We start from the raw sequence: 22,765 nt of genomic DNA, 5'->3' as shown, positions 1-22,765 counted from the left end.
GTCCCATTGCTGCTTCTCCTCATTTCAATGAGCTGCTCCACAAGCCTTCTGTGATTTGTCTTTTTTTTTTTTTTTTAAATTTTAAAATTATGTAGTGTTTTATTCACAGGTATCTCATGCTTCTTGTAAGGTAGCAGTGCTTCTGTGGGGATGCAGACTCTGCAGTACTGTTCCTGTGTCCAGGCCCAAATCTCCTCCTAAGCAAGGTCCAGATGTTTGTTCTGCAGGGGAGTGCACTGTCCAGCTGTGAAAGGGTTTGTAACTGGTTTTCCTGGAGGTTTTCCTGGAGCTGTCTTAGAACCTGTCTGGTTACTGAATGAGAACTGGCGTGTTTTGTTCAAGCCAGCCTGACTCCTCTGGAGCTGCCGTGAGGGCTGGGCTGCAATAGTCTCCTGCTGATGTTCCCAAATGTCACCCTGGCACTGTACCCAGCTGGAGGCAGTGAGTATGGGACAGTAGTGTTCTGAAAAATCTGCTTTAATGGTGCTTAAGAGACCAGATCTCCCCTGTCCTTGCTCTCCCTCCACCTCCTCCTCACCTGCAGAACCCCCTCTGAACGCGGGCAGACCCTCGGGAGGACAAAAGGAGGAACTTCTTTGTGGAAGCAGCAGGGCAGGGACATCAGTGCGCGACCCTGTGGCATGGCAGCGCCTGCAGATCCGGGAGCATCCTCACCTCCAGGCAGCAGCCCCGAGGGCTTGGAGAAATCCCTGCTTGCGTAAGCACTAATTAGCGCTGCTGAAGGACTCTTAATCTCATTGAGCAACTGTTTGGGCTGGTGGGGACAGCGTCGGTCCTGTTGATACAGTATGTATACATAATGAGAGTGAGCATGCCCAAAAAGCACACTTAAAATTCAGAGTGTTTCTAGAATATCTAGTCCAGAGTTTGGGTTGTGTTCTTGACTCTGCACTGTTAAAGCTGCTAGGCTCCATCCAGTGACTCAGCAGGTACTTTGCCATTTGTCTGCAGGGAAATGCAGCAACAGCCTTTTTGCTGCAGCCCTGCTGCCTGTTTAATTTCTGTGGTATTTCAACAGCTCAAGCTAATATTCCAGATCACATTTATTTGGGTGATAAAGTAATTTGCTCTATTCTGAACACCTGAAACAAGGAAGATTTTGTGTCTTTTCAGTGCTCAGTTCCAGTCTTTCTCCCAGCTGGCAGTGGGATAGGGAGTCTGTGAGGCAGCTTCTCACTGCTTTTAAGAAGAACTGAAATGTTATTTCTGCTCCAGCATTCATATGCTGTAACCCAGAAGCCCAGCCACTCACTCCCCACAGATTAAACATTCTTGCTTTGAGATGTCCCTGCATCTGCAGTGGTCAGAGGGAATCTCTGGAAGCAGGGAGCAGACGTGACTCATTCTAGATGTGTGTGGATGCAGCCGTGCTCAAACACATGGTGACATGTGCCCTGAAGCACCGGGAGCAGAATGAATGACAAGAAAACCATTTCTCTCCCTGACTGAATTCCAGCATGGATCTCGTTTGTGTCGCTGCCCCTTACACAGGCTCATGAGTGCCCTGGCTTCACCATCAAAACCTTTCTGAAAATTTCAGCTTTGAAGTTCACAGCACAGCAGGCTGTGGGGTCAGGGGCAGGAGCAGAGCTGGGATGCTCCAGAGGAAAGTCACTGCCCAGCAGCAAGACCTGGAGCTGCTCACAATCGATCACAGGCAAAGGCTTCACTATCAGTTATTAGCATTTGTTTTGATTTGCTGAAACAGGAATTGACACACTCCTGAGCAGGTGGGTTGGGAGACTTTGCATTCAGGGAGCTGTCACCATGTGCAGGAAGCAGGGAGATGCCAGGGTCCCAGGAGGCTAAGTCTGCTGCCCAGAGTATTTTTCTAAGGACTCTCAAGATGTTGTTTACTTGCAGCAGAGCAGTGGAGACCACATTTGGTTCTACTCTGGAGCTCCTTTTCTGTGAGGATGTGTATGAAGGGGTCCCCTGAGGCAGGCACAGGCAAGTTTTCCAAGCACTACTCTGCCAAAATTTGGCGGGGGGGGGGGAGGGGTTTGGTTCTGCTGTGTTACCCATATGGAGAGGTTGTGCTTGTCCTGAGGTTCAGCAGGGTCAACCCCAAATCTTTGCATCCCACCTGCCTCAGCATGCTGGGACAAGACAGGTCTGGGTGTATTTGCACTGTCAGAATGAACCACTGTGGTTGAAATTTTCCTGCTCAGTGCTTTGGTCCAGGACGAGTGAGAAGGAGCCTGAGGTGCCAGTGAGCTGCACTTTGAATGAGGCATGTACAGAGGAGAGCAGCCAACCTGTGCTCCTTGCTTCTATTGATGTGACTTGAAGGGTTTGTTTCTGACAGAGGTTCCTCTGGGCTGCAGGGACTCATCAGGATGATTTTCCAGCTGCTCCCATGTGGAAAATGTTGGCCTGAGTAATTCCACAGACAAGCAAATGGTTTCAATTTGAGCAGAGCAGGTAGGTGGATGAGATGGGCGGTGAGTAACTGCTTTCCAGGTGGTCCAATTCATCCAGGTCACTCCATGGATTATGAAAGAGATGAAGGGGAATGCACTGTCTATACATCACATCAATGGGTTATATGCAGTTACAAGGAGCAGGGCTCAAGTCTGGGCATTTTAATTGCCATTCCACGGAACTCTGATGTTTTCCCTGTTTGAAAAAGTATGGCCAAATATCACCCATGTTCAGAAAGGGTTAGATTTAGTTTAAAACTGGTACATGGTAAAAGTTCTTGGGGTTGTTGTGCCTGTCCTGATGCAAAGGGATGGAGGGTTTGCTCTATTCAGCCTTCGACTATAAAGACTGGAAATTTAAAGAGTGATGGCAGGCATTCATTTACTTGAATAAAGGAACTGGATGGTGCAAGAACAATTGGCTAACTGATGTCTGTGAATACTTTTGAGCTAGGAATGGAAAGTCTCTGTCAGCAGGGTGGAACTCCAGGACTTTCAGCTGCTTTCTGGAGCTCTAGGAGCTCTTCTAGCAGCCTCTGGAGGTTCAGCATGAAACCCTCATCAGATACAGTGGTTTGTGAGAAGAGTGACAAGGCCTCATTCACTTAAGTCCCTTCCCGACTTTATTTATGTATCCTTGGGATTTTTATACATTTCTCATGAGAGATCTTACACATAAGAGCAGGGCTGAGCACCCGGCTGGCCAAGCAGTGAATGAAGGAGTCAGAAGATACTAGCACAGGCCAAAGAGTTGGGACTGTCTGGGAAAGGCTTGAGAGCAGTCTTCCACCTCTCTGTGTGTCTGTAGATGTCCTGCATTGCCCTGGGGGCTGGCTGTGCTGACCTGGCACTGCTTCTAGAAGCACCTCCCTTAGCCTAGGGATGGTCAGACCTTCTGGGCAGCCCCATGTGCTGTGGTATTGCAGGAGACGGGGTCATGATTCTGCTGTCTCTGCCTGACAAGGAAAATGGGGAGTTGTTGCTGGGTGATTTAGTGACAGTAGATACAGCACTCAGAGCCTCCACTGCCTCTTGACCAACCTGATTTCCAAGGTCCGTGTGAGGAGGTGAAATGAGGAGAAGAGGCAGGAGCAGTGGGTAAGGATCAAGGCAGGGGTTATTTTGGGGGGCTCCACCTGTACAAATTTATAGGGACTTAATGGAGCCCATCCAAGATGAAGAGAGAACCTGCTGATGCCCTCACAAGGCTGTTGGGACTTCTTTCATGACCATGTTTAATGGAGAGCAGGGAAATTCCTGGTGGCTGGAGGAAAGCAAGTGTTGCCCCCCTCTTCAAGCAAGGCCTGGGAAACAATGTGGGGAACTGCAGGGAGTCATCCTTGCTTCTATGCATGGAAAGTCATGCAATGAGTCCTCCAGGACAGTAGACACTGCCCAGCCAGGCAGCCAAGCCTCACAGCTGTGGGTCATCGGGAAGCAGACCTGGTTCCCAACCCCTGGGCAGGCATGGGTACCTGGGAGCACCGTGGGCCCTGTGCTGCTGCCAGAGGCACAGGAGCACCCGAGCCCCGTGCTGCCTTCAGCTGACGGAGGTGACCGAGTGCTCGGACAGGCCCTGGCACTGGGCACCGCTGTCCCCAGCAGGGACGCGTGTGCAGGAGCCACCAAGGTGGTTTGGCCTCGGGTGCCAGCTTAGGAAGAGCCACGTTGAGGCTGGAGGGCTCTCACACCGCTGCCCTGGCGAGCTGGGACCCCGCACAGCGCCAGAGCGGCGGCTGAAGCCGGGAGTGCGAGGGTTTGCTCTGCCCTCCGGGCGCCCTGCCCGCTGCAGGGGCCGGGCGGTGAGGCGAGGCCGCGTCCCCGAGGGGCCGCCCCGGCCCCGGGAAGATCTGCACCGGGCTGGGAGGCGGCTGATGTCAGCGCAACGGGCCCGTATCTGTGGCAACCGGGATAAATAAATAAATAAGGCGCGTGTGCCGGAGCAGGAGGCGCACAAGCCCGGCTGAATATCCCTTAAGCGGCTCAGCAGCCACGCTCCCGTTTGTCACCTGCGCGTCTCCGGCTGCCTCAGAGCGCCCGGCCCCTCGGCGGGGACCCCGGGAGCCTCCCCTTCTCTTCATCCCTCCCTCTCCTCCTCCTCCCCGGCACCGGCAGTGGTTTGCTCCGAGCAGCGGAGCTCGATGCGAAGGCGCTGCCGGGCGGTGAATTCCGGCGGTGCCGCGCAAGGCCGGAGGCGGCTGCCCCAGCCCCGGGCAGGTGTGTGAGCGCCAGCCCTGCCCGCAGCGCCAGCCATGCCGGGAGCGCGCTAGCCGGGCCGGAGATGGACGGTGTCAGCAGCAACAGGAACATGTCCTACAGTAGATGGAGTTACAACAGGTACCGTCTGTCTTCTAATGGTTTGTTGGGGTTTTTTTTCTTTTTTTTTTTTCTTTTTTTTTTTTTCCTTCCTGATATTGTAAAACCATCGCGCTCTTTATATAAACCGAGATGGGGAGCCCTCTTCAGGGAAGGAAAACCCTTTACTGATGCTGCTTTTCCAGTCTTGGGACACCCTGCGTTCCCAGTAACTCCAGCAGCGGCGTTTGAGGATATTTACAAGGTGTTTGTTTGGAAACCAGGCTGCGAATTTCACCCGGGGTGGCCAGACTGGGGGTGCTCCCAGCCCTGAATGCAAATGTTTCCCAGGCTCTCTCCTCTGAGCAGGGCTCTGAGATGCACTGGTCACCTCAGCAGTCACCCAGACTTCTGAAAGGTGATCTGTAGGAACTGCTACTCAAAGCTTTCAACAAATATTAACTAAAGCTTGGGAAATGGAGGTGGCAGGGAGCCAGGATATGGCTAAAGAGTGATGCTTTCAAGTAAGCACTGTGTGCAGCCTGGGTACCACAGGGCTGAGAGGGCTGAATTTGGGAATATTTCAAATTTGAATTTTAAATACTCCCACTGTGTTTCAAACCAGCATGCATGCTTTTCCTCTTCCTGGAAATAGAAATTTATTGTAGCATTAGTTTTGTTTTATGTGATTCGCGGCTGCAACTGACAGGTTCTTCAAGCCTGGATCAAGAAAAAAGAAAAAGGTACAAACTTCATACTATTTTTGTTTTCTTTCTTTCTTTTTTTAATTTTTTTTTTTTGGTTTTGTCTGTGGAAATGTTATACCTGAAATGCTAAGCATAAACAGTGTTAGCACCTCACTGAATCACCACCATAAGCCACCACGATATTCTGCAGAAATAGCCCTTGGAAGTGGTTTTCAGTGGTTAACCAGGTATTCAGCATTGCCCACGCTCCCTGGATGCATGGGTATATATGTTTTATATGTGCATCCAGGGAGTTTCACTCGTTTTTGGTGCATTCCCACTGCCTCAGCAATAAAAATACAGATACAGTGGTGCCAATGGAACAGTATTTTCTTTAAAAAGGTGTGTGTGTTTATGCATATATAAAACTGAGTTACACAACAAGCTGTGATTTTATGTGTGCATTGTCCCATGCAGAAGATCTTTTCCATCTGATGGCACATCCTCAAAGAGCAGCAGTGAGACCCTGAAGAGCTCAGTCTGTCCCATGCAGCCCAAGTTTACAGCAGCTTCAATATTTTTACCCTACAATAAACAACCCAAACATTTCACAGAAATTCCTCTTGGAGGTTTTCTCCCAGAGCTATCACATTGTGATCTAAGCTTATGTATTACTTGCAGTCTATTTCTCTAGTTTTCAGTCTTCCTGACCTTGATGGAGAAATCACTGATGAGTGTTCATCAGCCTTCACCTGGGAACATTCTGCACTTGTGTACTTGTGTGTCCACTCTGCTTGGCTCTCCTGCATCATATGGGGGCATAAATATAATATTTCAGTGCCCAGGCTGTATTTTGGTGGCCAGTTTTCAGTACTGGGTTTTTTTTCTAATAAATCCAACTGTGTACTATACATACATACATATATATATATATATATATGTACATACATATATATATATTTATACACACACACACACACACACACACACACACACATATTTCAGTGCTGTGAGGATGAAAAGTCCTTTGAGGAATCACAGCTTTTACTCATAGTCTTCTTCTGAAAACCAGTGCAGGGTTGCTCTCTCAGGCTGAGCCATCCACACCCATCTTGGGCCAGGTTCCTGGCAGGAGAAGGAGCTAACTCTCTTTTACCCCAAACCCTGGTGGCTGATGTTTGCTTTTGGATCATGTTCCAGCTTTGGTCTCACTCACCAGTGGCCGCAGGAGTCCCAGAGGCTCTCGGGGTGGCAGCTCTGTGGTAGAGACTTGTGGGACAGCCCTGTGAACAGCCAAGCACTGTGTGACTATCAACATATTTTTCTTGGGAAAAAGACCCAGGTATTCTTGTGTTGGCATCCATGAATCAGCATTGCAGGAATGGAGGGAAAGGGCCAATGGAGCAGGTGCTGCCTCCCATAAATGCAATTGTATCCATAATTAAAAAAGAAAGCAGGTATTATCTATGAAATTAAACTAATTAAACAAAGAGTTTGGCCTCTGGACTCCATAAGATGCATGCAGGGATTTTCCCCCATGGAAATGAGGGGAGTTGCTGTGTCCCTTCTAAATGGCCACACGTGTGTGCAGGTGGCAGATATTTTTCTAATGGGCTTTATTTGACATTTGTTGTGTGTCTCAACATTTGGCCCTGTGACTGTGGTATTCCCTTAGGCTTGCTGCCCAGGACATCCACAGGCTGTTCCTGCAGATAATTTATGCAAACCAGAGCAAATCCAATCACTTGACTGTGAAACTCGGGGTGAGGGAGCCCTGTTGAGCACAGTTCCCCTCAGCTGCTCTGCTAACCAAGGGGAAGCTTCCCTCCACACCCTCCCCCAGCCTAGACCAGTGTGTATGTGAGAAAGAAGCAGGTACAATTAGAAAAGGCTCTCAATGATCAAGTTTGGCATTTCCACACCTGGCTCCAAAAAGCTGGCCTTATCTCATGCACATCTTTGCTTTCCTCTCATTTTAGTGCTGTTGTAATTCCCTGGTCACTCTGAACACTGCCAGCTGAAAGCACAGGACAGGCAGAAATTTAAACAAAAACTGGGTATATTTTGATGATCCTAGAAACCCTCAGGAACTCTGGGTTCACATGGCTAATTTCTAGAGTAAATAAAAACTTCTCTTTCACCTTCTGCCTTTGGTGACAAGCTGTTAATTGGGCAGTTTATATTCACTTTCTGTTTGGCTTCTTTTCTTCTTGAGCATCATGCTTACCTGCTCACCATGCCTGCAGTCCCTGGGTGTGCAGAAATGCTCATCTTCCAGGGCAGAGTGAAACTTGTTCTCTTCCAAGCTATCAGTGTTCAGTGCTGCTGCAGGTTTTGGCAGCTGGGCTGGTGTCCATCAGCACTCTTGCTGCCTCCCCCCAGCTTTCTTTGGGAACCATGCAGGCCCTTGCTCTTGGAGAAGCTTGGAACCTCCTTGTGTTGGTGCTATCTGCAAATAGAGGTGCCAAGTAGAGGTTTTACCCAGTGTTTCTCATCGTTCCCAAGTGGAAATGAAAGCTCAGAGAGAAGAGACATTAATATGAATGAAAGGTGAAAGGTCAAAATGGTGAACAGTCTTTGGCTGCTGTAAGACTGAAGAGCCATTCTCATGAGCTGGAACACCTGAGTCCTTCCTAGCTCTCACAGCAGCTGGTTACCAGATTGTTAAATGCTTAAACCTCAACAACACAACCCAAATTTGACCACTGAAGGTCAAAATGGTTCTTGTGAAGGCTTGAGGGAGCTCTAATACCATTCATGTAGTTGAATTCAATTGAAGGCACAATTTAGTGTGCAGATTTCAGTCAACCCATGGGCACAGAAGACTTGTTTGAAATCAAATATATGGGCAAGTACTGCAGAATGGGAATCTGGAGTCCATATTTAGAAAAACTGCAAGGAATCAGTGGTTCTTCATAATTTTGCAAGGTTTTTTTCATTAATCAGTGGACTGTGCTTGGCTCTCATGGGTGGTCCAGAAGGATTTCTTCAGAAGCAGCAGAAGTTTTGCAGAAGGAATGGGTAACCTTCACATCATACCTATGCAAGAACAAAGATTTTCTTTTTACAAAAAAAACCCAAAACAATAAGCCACAGCAAAATACCAGATGTCAAGTCATCCCTCCTTTCTCACACCTCTTCCTGACACCAACAACCAACACATCCATAGTTTTTTCACCCTTTTCTATCTCTTTTTTTTGTATCCAGACTTACTTTCTATTTCTTTCCTGGAGAGCTTCAGTGCAGCCATCCCGACCTCAGTAATTACCACACTGTGAATGACAGAGGTTTTATCCAACAGCATTTGGAAGTATATTTTGGGAAACCTACTCTCAGGATGTTTCAGCTGTTGGAGACAGCTTGAAACTTTTTTCCATTGATCTGTATCTTTGTTCTATTCTGGATACCAGTGTTGTTTCTTACTTTCTTTTGAAGCTGCTATTTCTGGTTTTGCCTTTTTTTAGCCTGTGTTGAAAAGCTGTGACAGTGCATCTGGGTCAGAGTTGGAGGGTTTTGATCTTAGATCTTTGTTTTTGAAGGTTTCTGACTCCTCTGTCTTGATTTTTCTGGGACATGTTTTCCTGAATTAATAAATAGGGCTGTCCTCCAAACTTCATCCAAAAAAGTTGTCTTAGAGAAACTTAACTTTCTTTTTCCTTCTCTCCTTTGAAATAGCATCTGTGAAATCCTGATGCATGTACAGATTTGCTGCAGTGAGTGCACTTTAATTACATCAAAGAACAGCTCTTCTCTATTTGCAGCCAAGCCGCCCTTCTCTCTTGCCTTCTTGTGTCTTCAGGTGTTTCCTCCTGGATGAGGTACCTTTAAAGCTGTAATCACTGGACAAAGAATCTGGGAGGACAAGAAGAGAAAGTTGTTCTACAGGTCAAAAGGAGAGGTAGAATCAGCCAACCCTCAAGTGGAGCCAGACTAAAACATTTCTGTAACAGATACAGAAATCCTTATAAGTTTATCAGTGTTGTGCATTTAGTTTGCTGGAATTAGGTTCTTTGTTTTTCTTTCATAATAAAGCATCTTGATTTCAATAATGTAGAAGCTAGAGTTTGGGAGTGATGTTTCTTGCCTTAAGCCAAGGCTTTCGGAATGACATGAGTTGAGTTCATGTGCATCCTCCCATGCTCAAGGGTGAATATTTGTGTTGGTTGGCAGCACGTCCTTGGAGTGTGTGAATCCTTCAGAGACCTGTGACAGCCTTACAGAGAGGTGTGGGAGAGGAAACTTCAGCTCCTGCTTCCCTGAAGAAGAAATTTTAAAGCTTCTTAAACAAAAGTAGCCTGAGAATATAATTTAAAACTACTTGGCTCATATACAGCATGATAATCCTAACAAATGTAAGAATTTCTTCACTGAAAGAGTTGCAAACTCTGGAACAGGCTTCCCAGGGAGCTGGCTGAGTCTCTATCCCTGGAGATATTTAAAAGCTATGTTGATGTGACACTTGGGGACATGGTTAGTGGTGGACTTGGCAGTGCTGGTTTAATGGTTGGATTTGATCTCCATGGTCATTTCCAACATAAATGATTCTGTGGTTGGTGCTTGGAGCAGTAAAAATCACAGCCAGAAACTCAGTAGTGAGAGTGAAGGGTAAGTTTTCAAAGGAAAGTCAGTGTTACAGCTGGTGTTTGGTTTATCTGTAGTAATGTTATATGTCCAGGTAACATAAGCTAGGAATTTGCAGTAAGAAGGAAAGAATCACTTGAGTTCTTAGCTTGCAATAAGAATCGAAACAAAATATACACATTTTTTGTCAGTGCAGTTATAGATCTCTGTAAAAGTTCCAAGGTCTCTGCAAAGCTTTGTGTTTAAATCCTGCCTTCAGTTTGTCTTTTGAACCATAAAGACAATTCAAGGATTTCTTCAGGATGGAAGGAGGAATATGAAACCAACAAAACTGCCTGTGAAGAGTGATGTACCACAAGAAATGCTGCTCTGAGTCTCTTATTAACACTTTTCTCTTTCCTTGCTCTGTGGTCTCGTTGCACGCTCTGTACGAATGCCTTTTGTTACCATGTCTAAAAGACACATTAAGTGCCTCATCTCTGGTGCCAGAGCATGGAATTGTCACTCTCTGCTGTGCCTGAATCCATGCACAGTGCAGGGAAGATAGAACACTGCAGCTCTGAGCTATCAGATATTCTTTGTGCTCTTGCTGCAGCTCTCAGTGTTAGATTATATCTTAAAGAAAAATCAACCACGTCGCTCATGATCTGCATTATCATAAAAAGAAAACCTTTTCTCTCTCCAATATGTAATTTGTGTTAATGCCACTGCTAACGGAAGTCTGAGGAATAATGTTCATGGCTGAACACCAACAGAGATGGTTTTCCCCTTCAGAAATGAGTCAGGACAGAAGAGCCATCCCAGCTGCTGACACAGTGGGATGTCCAGTGAGATGACCAGGCTGAGTTCAGCCAGCAGCCACCTGTGTTTGTAGAAGAGGGATATTAGCCAGTGCCTGAATATATCTGAAATGTTTGAATGCTGAGGTCAAGAGCAGGGGAAGATTCCAGGAGCTTGTATGAAAACAAAGATGGTCCCAGAGGAGTACAGGTCTTTGAAGAGCAAATTGTCAACAAATCAGCTCAAAATCAATTTCAAAAGTAATTCTTAAGTTGTAATTTGTCTCTAGAAGTATACTGCATAGGTGATCAGGCAGGTAAGTCACCTTGCTTGTAAAAAAACAGTATTATTTATTTTTATGAGCTTGCTGTGTTGTGTGTTTGATTCCTTTTATCCTACTGGTGCTGTGGTGTGTTGCGGTCCTATTACTCTGACAAACTGCCACACTGTGTCAAACATCCAATTACTTACTTACCTGTCAGGTAAATGTACCAGCTCAAATTCCCCCACCAGTTTGTGGCTCCTTAGGGAGACAAGATCATGCCTAGATGTAATTCCAGAGGCAGTGCTCTTCTGTTTTGGAAACAGTCCAGTTTGTTTTGAAGTTTTGCTGTTTCACACATCTCCAGCGCCCTCCTCCTCCACACTGTGCATTTCTGCTGCCTGTGAACGCAAAGGGCTCTTTGGAGGGTGGTACAGTTCCTCGTGGCCCCTCCAGGCACAGGTGAAATTGATATTAGAATTGAACTATTGCTCTGTTCTTGAGGAATTGTGTGCAAGCTCACCTAGGTTCACTCTTGTCTTCACAGAGTTTGCTGGCAATCCTTTAAAACATATTTCTCAAAGTGAAACTTTTCCAACTTGAAAATCCTGTTCAAACTTCTTTTGCTGGGACTCCTGGATTATGAAAGCCAATTCCTTAACGTGGCTTGTCTCGATATGCTCTCCCAGGTTGTAACCTAAAATCCTGCTGAAAGCCGGGGAATTTGCTTGGCTGGTGAAAGATGCTCCCAGAGAGTTTTCTGAGGAAGGCTGTGTAAGGAAGAGGTCTGGAGGGATTTGGCAGGAGCTGTCAGTCAGAGAGTCAGTCCAGGAGAGGCTGGCTCCACACAGTCTGTTTTGCCTGTTTGCAGGATGCTGTGGTTTCTATTTTGCTTCATTCCTGACTTGAATTTGGTTCTTTTTTAATACAGTAGTACATTAAGTACAAGTGAATGAGCTTTCCCAAACTGAACTTCCTGCTTAAAGTTAGTTTATCCCTCCATAATATTTATTTTCATCTTAGGTGGAATAAATAAAAATGCTCTGCTTTTTAGTATAATTTGGCTAGATTAGGAAGAATAATGAAACTTGGGCTTTGTAACAAGGTCTAGTAGAATGGATTTATCTTCTGGATTATGAGACAGTGCACTCAGACTAGAAAATATTTTTTTGGTAGGAAGGTGCAGATGAATCAGAAACAAGAAATGAAGAGAGGAGCCAGTATGGAAACTGGGGGCTGTTCATTATTAAACACTGTAGAGCAGGTGAACTCATTTTTATGAACACATGAGGCAGTGCTGTGACCAAGAATGACATATGTGGTCAGTGAATTTGGTTGGGTTTATTTAGGTGGGTCTGAGTAAATCTCAGAGGAGCTAAATTGCACAGTTCAGATTTCTGGAGGGGGAAAAATCAGCTTTCTAAATAATGAATAGTTTATAGCCTTGTCTTACCAGCAACAAGTGAGTAACAGGTAAATGCTGAGAGGAAACGGAATCAGTAGGATTGGAGTGGGACTCCCGTGTGTTGTGTGAACAGAAGGCTTGAAGGTCTTGGTGGTAGCTTTCCTTTCATGGCATTCTGTGCTTCAGCAGGCCTAAAATCCAGACACTGATGGATAAGTGCCCCCTTCTCTTGGAAGCTGTGATGTTGCCTGCTGTGGTTTTCTCCCCACCTGTGTTCTTCATTGTGCACAGATACCCTGACACATTTTTTCCAGAAACTGCTTTACCCACATCTCCACCACCTCAAATATCACTTCTCTTTTCACCTTCAGCATGCACCATATACATTTTTGTTTCTCTCTGGCACACTTCATTTTTCTTCTCGCCTTCCCAGAAATCCCTTGCATGTATTTAACTAGCAAGGATTTTGAAATTCAGTGTGGGCCACTCATGCAAGAAGCAGAGGAGCCAGCCTGGGCTATGAACCCTGTCTGAGGCCAAAGCCCCCTTAAGTCCCTCCTTACAAACCTTCTGTTCTTCTGCTAATCACAGTAAGAGGATTACCTCCAGGAGTATGGGACGCTGGCTACTACAGCCAAAGATGTTCATATCAGACTTTAGGCTATTTTCATTCATCCTTTTGCAAATGTAAAATGATTCCTGAAGCAATGGGTGTACTGAGATCCAAGGCAATTTACTTGTGCCTGGAATGCAGGTGTATGGATAACAAGGAAAGGAACTGTGAATTAAAATATAAAAACTTGTTTAAAATGAGAGCTGAGAATTAATGTTCCAGACTTGTTGAAAACCAGAGATTTTGATTCCACTCTCCACTTATATTTGGTAGTTGTATTACACAGATGTTGTTTCCTCTCTCTTATGAAAAATAATGAGCAACCACACAATATTATACTGCTTTTTTTGGATGTCTGAATTATACCTTAGGTGAAGGTGCACTCTTCCCATCAGCTCTGGGTGCAGGTGAGCTGCTCTTTACAAGAGAGCTGAGGCTAAGCCACAGCTATTTATGTTCGCAATTTTCAGAGCTCCTGGAGTTGAGCTTCAGTCTGACTGCAGGGATTATTAAATATATAATCTCAAATATGGCATCATTAAGTGCAAATATACTGCTTTTTGCCTCTGAGACTGAGAAGGAAGGTGGTGATATTTTCCTGATATTTACTGTCTTCCCTGGGCATCAGGTCTTGGCTGCCAATAAGGCAGAAGGACCTGCTGCCTGCAGCCCCACTCTTTGCTCCTGGGGAAGTGAAGCCAGGATTTGTCCACCAGGCATCCTCCTGGTCAGGCTGGGACTGCAGGCATCTCAAATGTGCCTGGGAGAGAAACTGAAGCTCAAATTTGGTGATCTAACGCTGTTTTGTTCACTGTAATGTCTTTATGATACATTATATGCATTTGATTCATTCACTGGAAAATCTGCACGGACTAAGAGGTTGTTTTAAAATGTAATTCAAGTGAAATACCTGCAAAAGCAGAAGAATTTATTTTGCTCATCCCTTGCAGTGAGGTTTTCCTGTTGTCTTGGCTGAGCTGTAGATTTGTTAACATAAAGCAAAGAGATGCTGAGTTAAGAGTGAAAGAAACCTTGCTCTGAGGGTGGGAGACAAGGATCTGTTCCCATCTCAGTACACAAAAATGTACTTGTTTAGGTGCAAGCTTTTATTGCTAATTAACAAGTGTGAGTGCTGTGCAGTGCTTCTCTGGCCATCCTGTGTGGAGCATTCCCACCCAGCCTGTGGGAACAGCCCTGGATTGTGGGTGCAGGGTGAGGCCGAGGGCAGTTCCTGCTATGATAAACTCTCTTGATAGAGGAAGCTATGCATTATCTTTGACTCAAATTGATTTTTTTGGCATTGATGATTATCTTCCTGCTAAAAATCTCTTTGCTTTCACCTTGCCCCTATTGAACTGTGAGATCATATCCATGCTATGAAACATGTGCCTTAATCCCTTTCCTGTGGTTCTTATGAATCATGCCAAGAACAACAATGCAAAGAATACTGATTTGCATCTTTACCTTCCTGGCTGGTTATTTGGACCAGACTTTGTCACAAAGAGAAGCTGCTGATATTTTTATGCATATATTCTTCTGATGCACGGTGCAGCATAAAAGTGCTTGTGTTTCCAGTAGCAGTGTGATGCTCCAGCAGTGGTGTGAGGCTCTGAGTGTATTTGAAATTCTGGCTTCTTTACCAACAACTCCTTTTTTCCTACAGTTGTAATGTCCAAATTTACCTTTTTGATGCCATCTCAGTCACAGTGCAGCTGTACAAAAATTCTGAATTCTGTGTACAGTAAATGAAGTATGAACATTTCAACGTCAATGCTGGAAATATAGAAAATCTCTCTTTTTTTTTTAAATTAAGTTTCTCTTCACCTCTCTTGTGTAGGTAGTTGGCAAGTCAGGGTAGATGACTTGGATAAGAATAGGTACGGAGAGAGGGAGTAATAAAACAGATTATTTAGCAGAGAACAATACTAGAGCCCTTTAATGAGCCTCTTCTGAAATATCTCAGATTGAGTCTTTTAATATGGTGCAGAAATTATGCAAAAAGTTTTCTAATGATACTTCAATTGTGTCCACAAGTACTGTCAACTTTTTTCATGCATAAATTACCAGAGGTCTGTAAGTTATAACATGCAATTTTATAACATAGGCACTGTCAAGTTTTAATACGCATAAAATACAGCAGTTTTATAACTTATAACTTTTTTTTTTTTTGAGGGGGGACAACTGAAAACCCCATCTCTGTGCAATTAACTATGGGGAGATTTTTTGTAAATGCTTGTTTGTCTGATTTAAAATTCACCTTTGGCTGGATGTTGTGCATGAGGCTTTGCTGAATGAAAGAAAAAGAGCACAGGTACCAGGGAAAGGTCTCACTATAGATTGTTTAAATTTGAGTTCAGCTTTGTTCTGGTTACAGCCTGTAGGCTGACATTTAAGTACAGCCTTGTGCTCTCTGCCCTGGCCCCAGATGGACTTATGAGTACTCCAGTCTGTGGATGTAAAAAGAAAAATAATCTATCATGGAAGACACAGAACATGGCTGTGGAAATGAGAAGTGTTATTCAGCATGTCTTAGGGAATTGGATTGCTGACATCAACCAGCCACCCTCCATCTTTTGCTCACCTATGTGTAGGAGGGATGTTCCTTATTGGATGTTGGGAGAGAGAAAGTCTCTAGAATTAGATGTGAAGTTTACTCCATGACACTCCCTGAGAGCTATGAGCGTGCTCCTTGCTCTGCCATCTTGTTTGTTCTGAGGCTGGGAACTTCACCATTTCTCTGATGCTTTTCAGACATGCTCTGGATATTCCAGGAAATTTTTAGGGCTACCAGATGAGGGATTTTTTTAACCAAATCCATATACTCATCCCTCAGTCTGGAAAGGTGTTGGTGCAGGAAATACCCCTTTAACAATACAGGAAATTTAGAAAGGTGGTTTGTTTACTTCCAGCTCTTTCAACTCCTCTCCTTTATATTAATTTTTTTTTCTTGCTACTTCACTGTCTTGTCTCTTCTTTCCAGTTTTACTGCAGTTACATCCCTGGTGATAGACCATAATAAAAAAAAAAAAACCAAATGGGTATTATTTTTGATTCACCTTAGCAGTGGACAAGGCTAGAGAAAATGAGGGAGGATCTTCACAGCTTTTCACTTCCCTTAGCTGTTTCATGAAGAATGCTACTGCCTGCTGTATAAAATTTGTGCTGTCTCAATAGTGCATTATCTGACAGTTGGCCAGAGAAATATGAGCTGCTATTTTGAGATATTTTATCCGATTGTGAAATGTTATTATGGTGTGGTGGTTGTGCAGTGAGAGCACGGCTTTGCAGAGCTGGAAGCCTTGGATGTGCAGTGGTAGGTGAGCAGCCAGGCACCCCTGCAGCACAGGAAAGCGCAGCTGAGCAGATGGAGAGGAGCCCTGCTGAGAAGGACTTGGGGATAACGATGGACAAGGGGCTGGACATGACACAGCAATGTGTAAATGTGCACTTGCATCACAGAAATTACCCAGATCCTGGGCTGCATCCAGAGACCCATGGACAGCAGGGCAGGGAGGAGGTTCTGTCCCTCTGCTCTGCTCTGGTGAGAGCCCACCTGCAGAGCTGCATCAGGTCTGGGGTCCCAGCTCTCAGCACAGGAAGGACATGCACCTGTTGGAATGAGTTCAGAGGAGGCCACCAAGATGATCAGATGTATGGAGTATCTCTTCTATCAAAAAAGACTAAGAAAATTTGGATTATTCAGTCTAGAAAAGAGAAGGCTTTGGGTGACCTCACTATAGCCTTCCAGTGCCTGAAGGGAGTCTGTAACAAAGATGGAGAGGGATTTCTTGCAAGGCCATGTAGTGGCAGGACAATGGGGATGGCTTCAGAATGAAAGAGGTGTTTTAGATTGGATATTTGGAAAAACATTTTTACCGTGAGAGTGCTGAGGCACTGGCAGAGGTTGCCCAAAGAAGCTGTGGATGTCCCGTCCCTGGAAGTGCTCAAGGTCAGGTTGGATGGGACTCTGAGCAACCTTGTCTAGAGGAAGGTGTTCCTGCCCATGGCAGGGAGGTCAGAATGAGGTGATCTTTAAGGTCCCTTCCAACCCAACCCATTCCATTACTTCTGTTATTCCCCATATAGGAAATTATGTGGGCAGAGGTGTTGATGTCCTGCCTTTCCTCTCCCCCACTCTCAAAATACCTGTTACCAAAGGGGTAGAGGGAATTGGGGAATCTTCCTCCCAAATATGTATCCAATTTCTACTCATGACTTCAGCTGTGCTAAGCTCATGTAGCTCCCCTGCCTCAAATCCTGCACATGCATTCCTTTTTTCCCTCTACCTGCCTAAATTATATCATATTCACCTGCCTTGCTCAGTGTTGCAAGACATAATTCCTTCCCATTTTTAATTAAATCAATTCTAAAGCTCTAATTAGTGGAAGAAACACACCTTTCTCCTATTTGCCGGCTCAAGACACTCATCAGAAACAATATTTTCATCTCAAAGTGAGGTCTCTCCTCAGGAGTTTGCATCCTGAAATCCCCAAATTTCAGGTTCAAGATCCCCCAAATGCCCATATTTGAGCTCTGGAACCCTGAGTTTTGGGTTCTGACCCCCCAAGTTTTGGAGTCCTGACCCTAGATTTTGGAGTTCTGATGCCTCCAATTTTCTGCTACCCCAGAGCCGCTCAATTTGGTATGCCAGCCCCCCCAACCCTCAATTTTGGGTTCCAAACCACCCCCCCCAGTCCCAAATTTGGGCTCTTGAACCCTGAATTTGTGGATCCTGATATCCCAAATGTTGGGGTTCTGACAATAGTGTTGGTGGATTAGAGGGCAGGCAGCTCCTGGGACACGTCACAGCCATCGCTGGGGCTGCTCAGCACTCTTTCAGGTGGAGCTGCCTGGAAATTTAGGAAACGTGTACAAAAATGGACTATCCTTCACCCTCCAGCTGCTGTGAAGCTGTGAGGGATGCAGTCTTGGACAGTTTTCCTGTGCATTCCCCCATTTTGGGCTTGTTTCATGAGCAAATCCCCGAGGGGCTGTTGGGTTACCAAGAATAAGTGTTACCAAGTGTTACTCCAGAGTGCTCAGTCACTCAGCACTGAGCCCCTGTGGCAAAAAATAGCTTTATGTAGATTGCAGGAGGTACTGAGAGGAAGCTAAATCCCCTGAGGCTCTTGTAGGAGGGGGAATGAAAAGGCTTTTTTGTCCATGTCATACTCATGCAGTCATGCCGAGGCGCAGTGGTGCACTGCTCCTGCTTTTCAAAGGCCCCCAAATGCATTGTTTGTCTCCAAAAACAAGATAGCTGCAAGTCACCGTGATAAATGACAGAGCAGGCTTCCTTCCCTCCCTGCAGGTCAAGCCTTTCCAGAGAAGAATAAGGAGGCTGCTAACATGGGGCTGGGATTTCTTCCTGAAACCTGCCAGATCTAGAAACTTTTTTTTCTTTCACTCGGTGCATTTTTTTTCCCGATAATAGAAACTGTCACCTGTAATTGAGAGTATCACTTTGAGTGAGAATGGTGCAGAAGTGTACATAATTTAACTTATTCTGAGCTCATCCCCCTTGCTAGAACAGACAACAGTTTTAGTAACCCTATCCAGTCCTTTCCAGCCAGCTGTAGGTTTTCCTATTAAAACAAGGCAAATCTCCACCACTTAAACTGCAAGGAAAAGGGAGGGATGGTGGACACTGGGTTGGCTCCTTCAGTGTGAGTTATGCCTGTTGGCCTTAGTGGTCATGGAGATTTGCCTTTTTTTCTTTTTAAGCATGGGGCATCAACAGTGCAGGTGGATGATGCTACGACTTCAGGTGGCATAATGGCCCCAGCACAAACCTTGATTTTAAAAATTTTTTTAAAGTTGTTACATAACCAGTGAATTGCAGGTGGGATTTGGATAAGCAGTTTAATACACCTGTTACTGTGTGTAACTGCATCAGATTTGGCTGACTGATGTTGGTAAAATGCCATTCCTTTTCTACAGCATGCACTAAAGAGCTGGAAAATAAAATAACTAAAACAACAATTTTTCATGGATTTATGACAATTCTGGTATCTATGACCCAACAGAGGTTTTTTATTAGCCCTGCACAGCATGCAGATTTAATAGAGTACCATTTTCTTTGTTGAGGTTTCAGTATATTTTGGATTTCCAAGAAATGGCCCTTGAACTCCAGTTCAGCACTGGCTGCATTAAAGCTGTTTGTTACTAAGTCATTGTAAAGAGGTGTAGGATAACACACACTCATATTGTAAACCCTTTTGATTTTGCAAATGCAAAAGGCAGAAAACTTGAAGCAGACAGAAGGAGCATGGCATTGCATTCAAGGCTTGGTGGCATTAACGAAAATGCCATTTTTATCATCACAAAATCATTGAGATGCTTCTGAAATATTTTTTCAGCTCCTAGTCTCTCCTGTGTGGAATGTGAAATGGCTTCTGTTATTAGCAGTTATCTTTCATCATAAATATCTCTGTCAAGTCACCTGGAGCTGCTTGCCAGATATACACAATAATGCTTTCTTTGGTGTTTAACAGCAGATTGATGAGATGCTCATTGCTTTTCTGTCACTAATTAGGTAATTGCTTCATCTGGGAGATATGTTGCTTATTTTTCAGATGCTTGATTTTTCAGGTGAGTTGATGTTAAACCCAGGTCACTTGAGTTCACTTTTTAAAACCATGGTTGAGTTAACAAGTTTGTAAGTATTGGTCCTATTTTTTATGACAAATTTCCTGTCCTGTTATGATTGACCTGTGATTTCAGGAGAGCATCAGTCTGCTAAACAAATCCAGGTATGTTTTTCAAATTCTGTAGCATATTTTGAGTGAGCTTAGTTGATCAATCCTCATAATTCTTGATATAAGAAGCACATTTAGGATTTAAAAAAACCCTCCAAAACCTAAGTTAACAAGAGATCTAGCATTTTAAAGGTGTAGGAATTAATAACACTTTGGCTGAAGGCTGAAAAAATCCCAATCTCTTTAGAGAAGCTCTGAAATCCCTCGGTTTACTGAAAATACTGCATGCAGCTCTTCATGTGTCAGTCCTGATGTCATTCTCCTGTGTCATTAATGATCTTCTGATAAAGAAAAGACGAGCCTGATACTTGCACACACAGGTTGGAAAGGAAAAATATGAAAATAGGCACAAGTTCTCATAAAAATTGAAAACATAACAGTCCCTTTCGTCTGTGACATGCAGGACAAGTGATGTGGCTGATGCTGTGCTTGGTGGCCTGGGGAGCCTGAGGTTGGTTACTGAGATATAGTGCTATGTTCAGCTGACTCTTCTACCCCACTGGACAACAAAATGGACAGGAAAATCATTCATTAAGGACCCCCAAACTCCTTGTAAGGCAATGGCTGAGCCCTGACAGCCCTGCTGGTCAACTTGTTATGGACTTAAGGGCAATTAGAACTGACTTAAACTGGACCCTTACACCCAAATAATCATGAGCAATAAGAAAAAATTGTGGCAAGTGAAGCTAAACTAGAATGTGACAACATTTCCTAATTCCATAGGAAAATGTTTCACAAAGCAGCCTCTTGCTCATATTAAAAACACAGAGGCTTTAATATCAGAAGCTTCAGTGAGTTTGTGCAGTCCCTCAAAAAATAAGAAAATTTCATTCCAAAATCTCCATTGGAGCAGGATAGATCTATATGAAAGAACAAAATAACTTTTCTTAAGGCACTTTTAAGAGGGGTCATGCTGGAATTTAGCAAAATTTATCAGAGCTTGTGAGAGAGCAGAATAAACCAAAAGCATTCACCCCAGCTCCCATCCAAATAATTTACATCCTTAAAACAGTTAAAATACACTTTAAAATACAGAGAGATGGTCAGGCAAAATAAATAGGTATTTTATTTAATTATGATTGCACTGCTTGAAATACATTGGGGAAATGAATAATTAATATCTCGTAAGACTGGCTATATTTGAAGGGGAAAAATTTCAAATATTTTCAAAGGCCTATGAATTAATAAAAATAAAGCATGACTACATACTACTGTGATTTTCCTTCCTCTCCCCACTCATACTTCAATACATTTTAGGCATGTATTTTCTTAAAGTGCAAATATTCTAAAAGAAAACACAGTGAAAGAAATGTTTAAAATTGGAAAGAAACACAAGTGCCTTGTTCCATCAGGAAATGGAGAGCAAATTCTACATGAGCAACACAGTGAACTTCCTCCTACATTAAACAGTGATATCCCTGAAAAGATGGTGACAGTGTAAACAGAGGATGCTGTGTACAAACCATGGAAGGGCTGTACATAGTCATGTTTTATGGATTCCTGTCATGCTGAGACAGGATTGTTTCTCTTGCCAAATTATTAAAAATATTTTTCTTTCTCTGTGTGGAGTAACTGTACTCAGCTTTTTGAGGTGGGCAAGTGCAAAGTCACTTTGGCTTTCCACATACCCTAGTGGAAGATTTAACTTGCAATTTTTTGGGTGTGGCCTTCCATGTCAGCTGGCTGGTTGTGCTGTTTAGCACATCCCAGGTATGGCCGGAGATTGTTGCCCTGACAATTCACTGCTGCTGAATCACACTTGTTGTCTAGGCAACTGCTTTCAGCTGGAAAACCATGAGTTAAAAACCAGAATCTTAATAGTGTGAGCTCTCCTAGGGTGGCCTCATCAACACTCAGGGCTCTCCTAAACCCTAATTTTTACAGGTGTGCTCTGTAAGGATGCAGTCCAAGGGCATGAAGGGAAATATGGCATCAACAAGGACTGACTGATGATTTCCTGCAGTGGAGAGCTGCTGCCTCCTCCACAACCAGGGAGGAGGGGGTGGATCTGATTCCTGGACTCCAGATCCTCTGGGGAGGATGCAGAAGGTGGAGTGGGAACACCGGGTGCCCTCTTGTGCCCTGCAGATGTCTGGCATTTCACTCAGTGATATGAAATGTCAAACCCTTTCCCATCTGTTAAAATTTCTGTGCTGGGCAGAGCAGCCTTTTATAAGGTCCAGCACAGACAAGGGAGATGGTTTGCCAGCAGCTGGGCCTGACTCATGACTCTGCTGTCATACTCTTGAGAGTTATAAAAAATAGGGAGAGTAGGGAGAGTGACTTTTGACATGGACTGGTAGTGATAGGAGAAGAGGGAATGTTTTTAAACTAAAAGAGGAGAGACTTAGATTAGATACCAGGAAGAAATTCTTTGCTGTGAGGGTGCTGAAGCTCTGGCACAGGTTGCCCAGAGAAGTTTAGGCTGTCCCATCCCTGGAACTTTTCAAGGACAGGTTGAATGAGGCTTTGAGTAAACTTGTCTGCCAGGGGCTTGGAACTAGATGATTTGAAGATCCCTTCCAACCCAACTTTTCTAGGATTGCCAGCAGAATTTTTAAAAAGAAGACAGAGAAAATGCAGTTTCTGGCTTTTCAGTGCAGATGCAGGCAGTGCTGATGGCACATCCCAGTCCTGGGGCCACCCTGGTATAAGGGAAGATGACAGAGGACAGAAAGAGATCTCCTTGTTCTTCTTTGATGCACAGATATTAAAAAAATGTTGCAAATAACCTAGCTGCTTCTAGCACAGTAGTGGCAAAGTTGCTCATTCAGAATCACATGAAATTAGCTCTGACATGAGAGTTTCATTGCAGGTGCTTTTGAGTGCACAGCTGGGCAACTGCAAAATAGCACCAGCCAGGAGTACTGAACCTGGAAAACTCACAGTGAATGTGGATGTATTTATGTTGCCCTTTGGCAATTCTGGCTTTACATTGTGT

General features: G+C 44.5%; 1 protein-coding gene across 6 annotated transcripts in view; it reads left to right on the top strand.

The window, feature by feature from the left end:
* The first annotated feature begins 4,285 nt into the window (after positions 1 to 4,285).
* Positions 4,286 to 22,765, top strand: part of TUB (TUB bipartite transcription factor) — a 144,331-nt gene continuing 125,851 nt past the window's right edge. Inside the window, exon 1 of one of the 6 annotated variants that reach the window (XM_021529503.4) lies at positions 4,286 to 4,781. In XM_021529503.4, coding sequence (XP_021385178.1) covers positions 4,726 to 4,781 — 56 coding nt within the window. In that variant the 5' untranslated portion in view covers positions 4,286 to 4,725. The remainder of the gene's footprint in view (positions 4,782 to 22,765) is intronic. The other 5 variants (XM_031505069.3, XM_085581422.1, XM_077784281.2 and 2 more) reach the window with 5 other exon arrangements.

This window comes from Lonchura striata, chromosome 5, assembly GCF_050655825.1.
Source record: "Lonchura striata isolate lonStrDom1 chromosome 5, ASM5065582v1, whole genome shotgun sequence".
Lineage (NCBI taxonomy): Eukaryota > Metazoa > Chordata > Aves > Passeriformes > Estrildidae > Lonchura > Lonchura striata.
The sequence above is the reverse complement of the archived record's forward strand: the minus strand, read 5'-3'. Positions and strand labels throughout refer to the sequence as shown.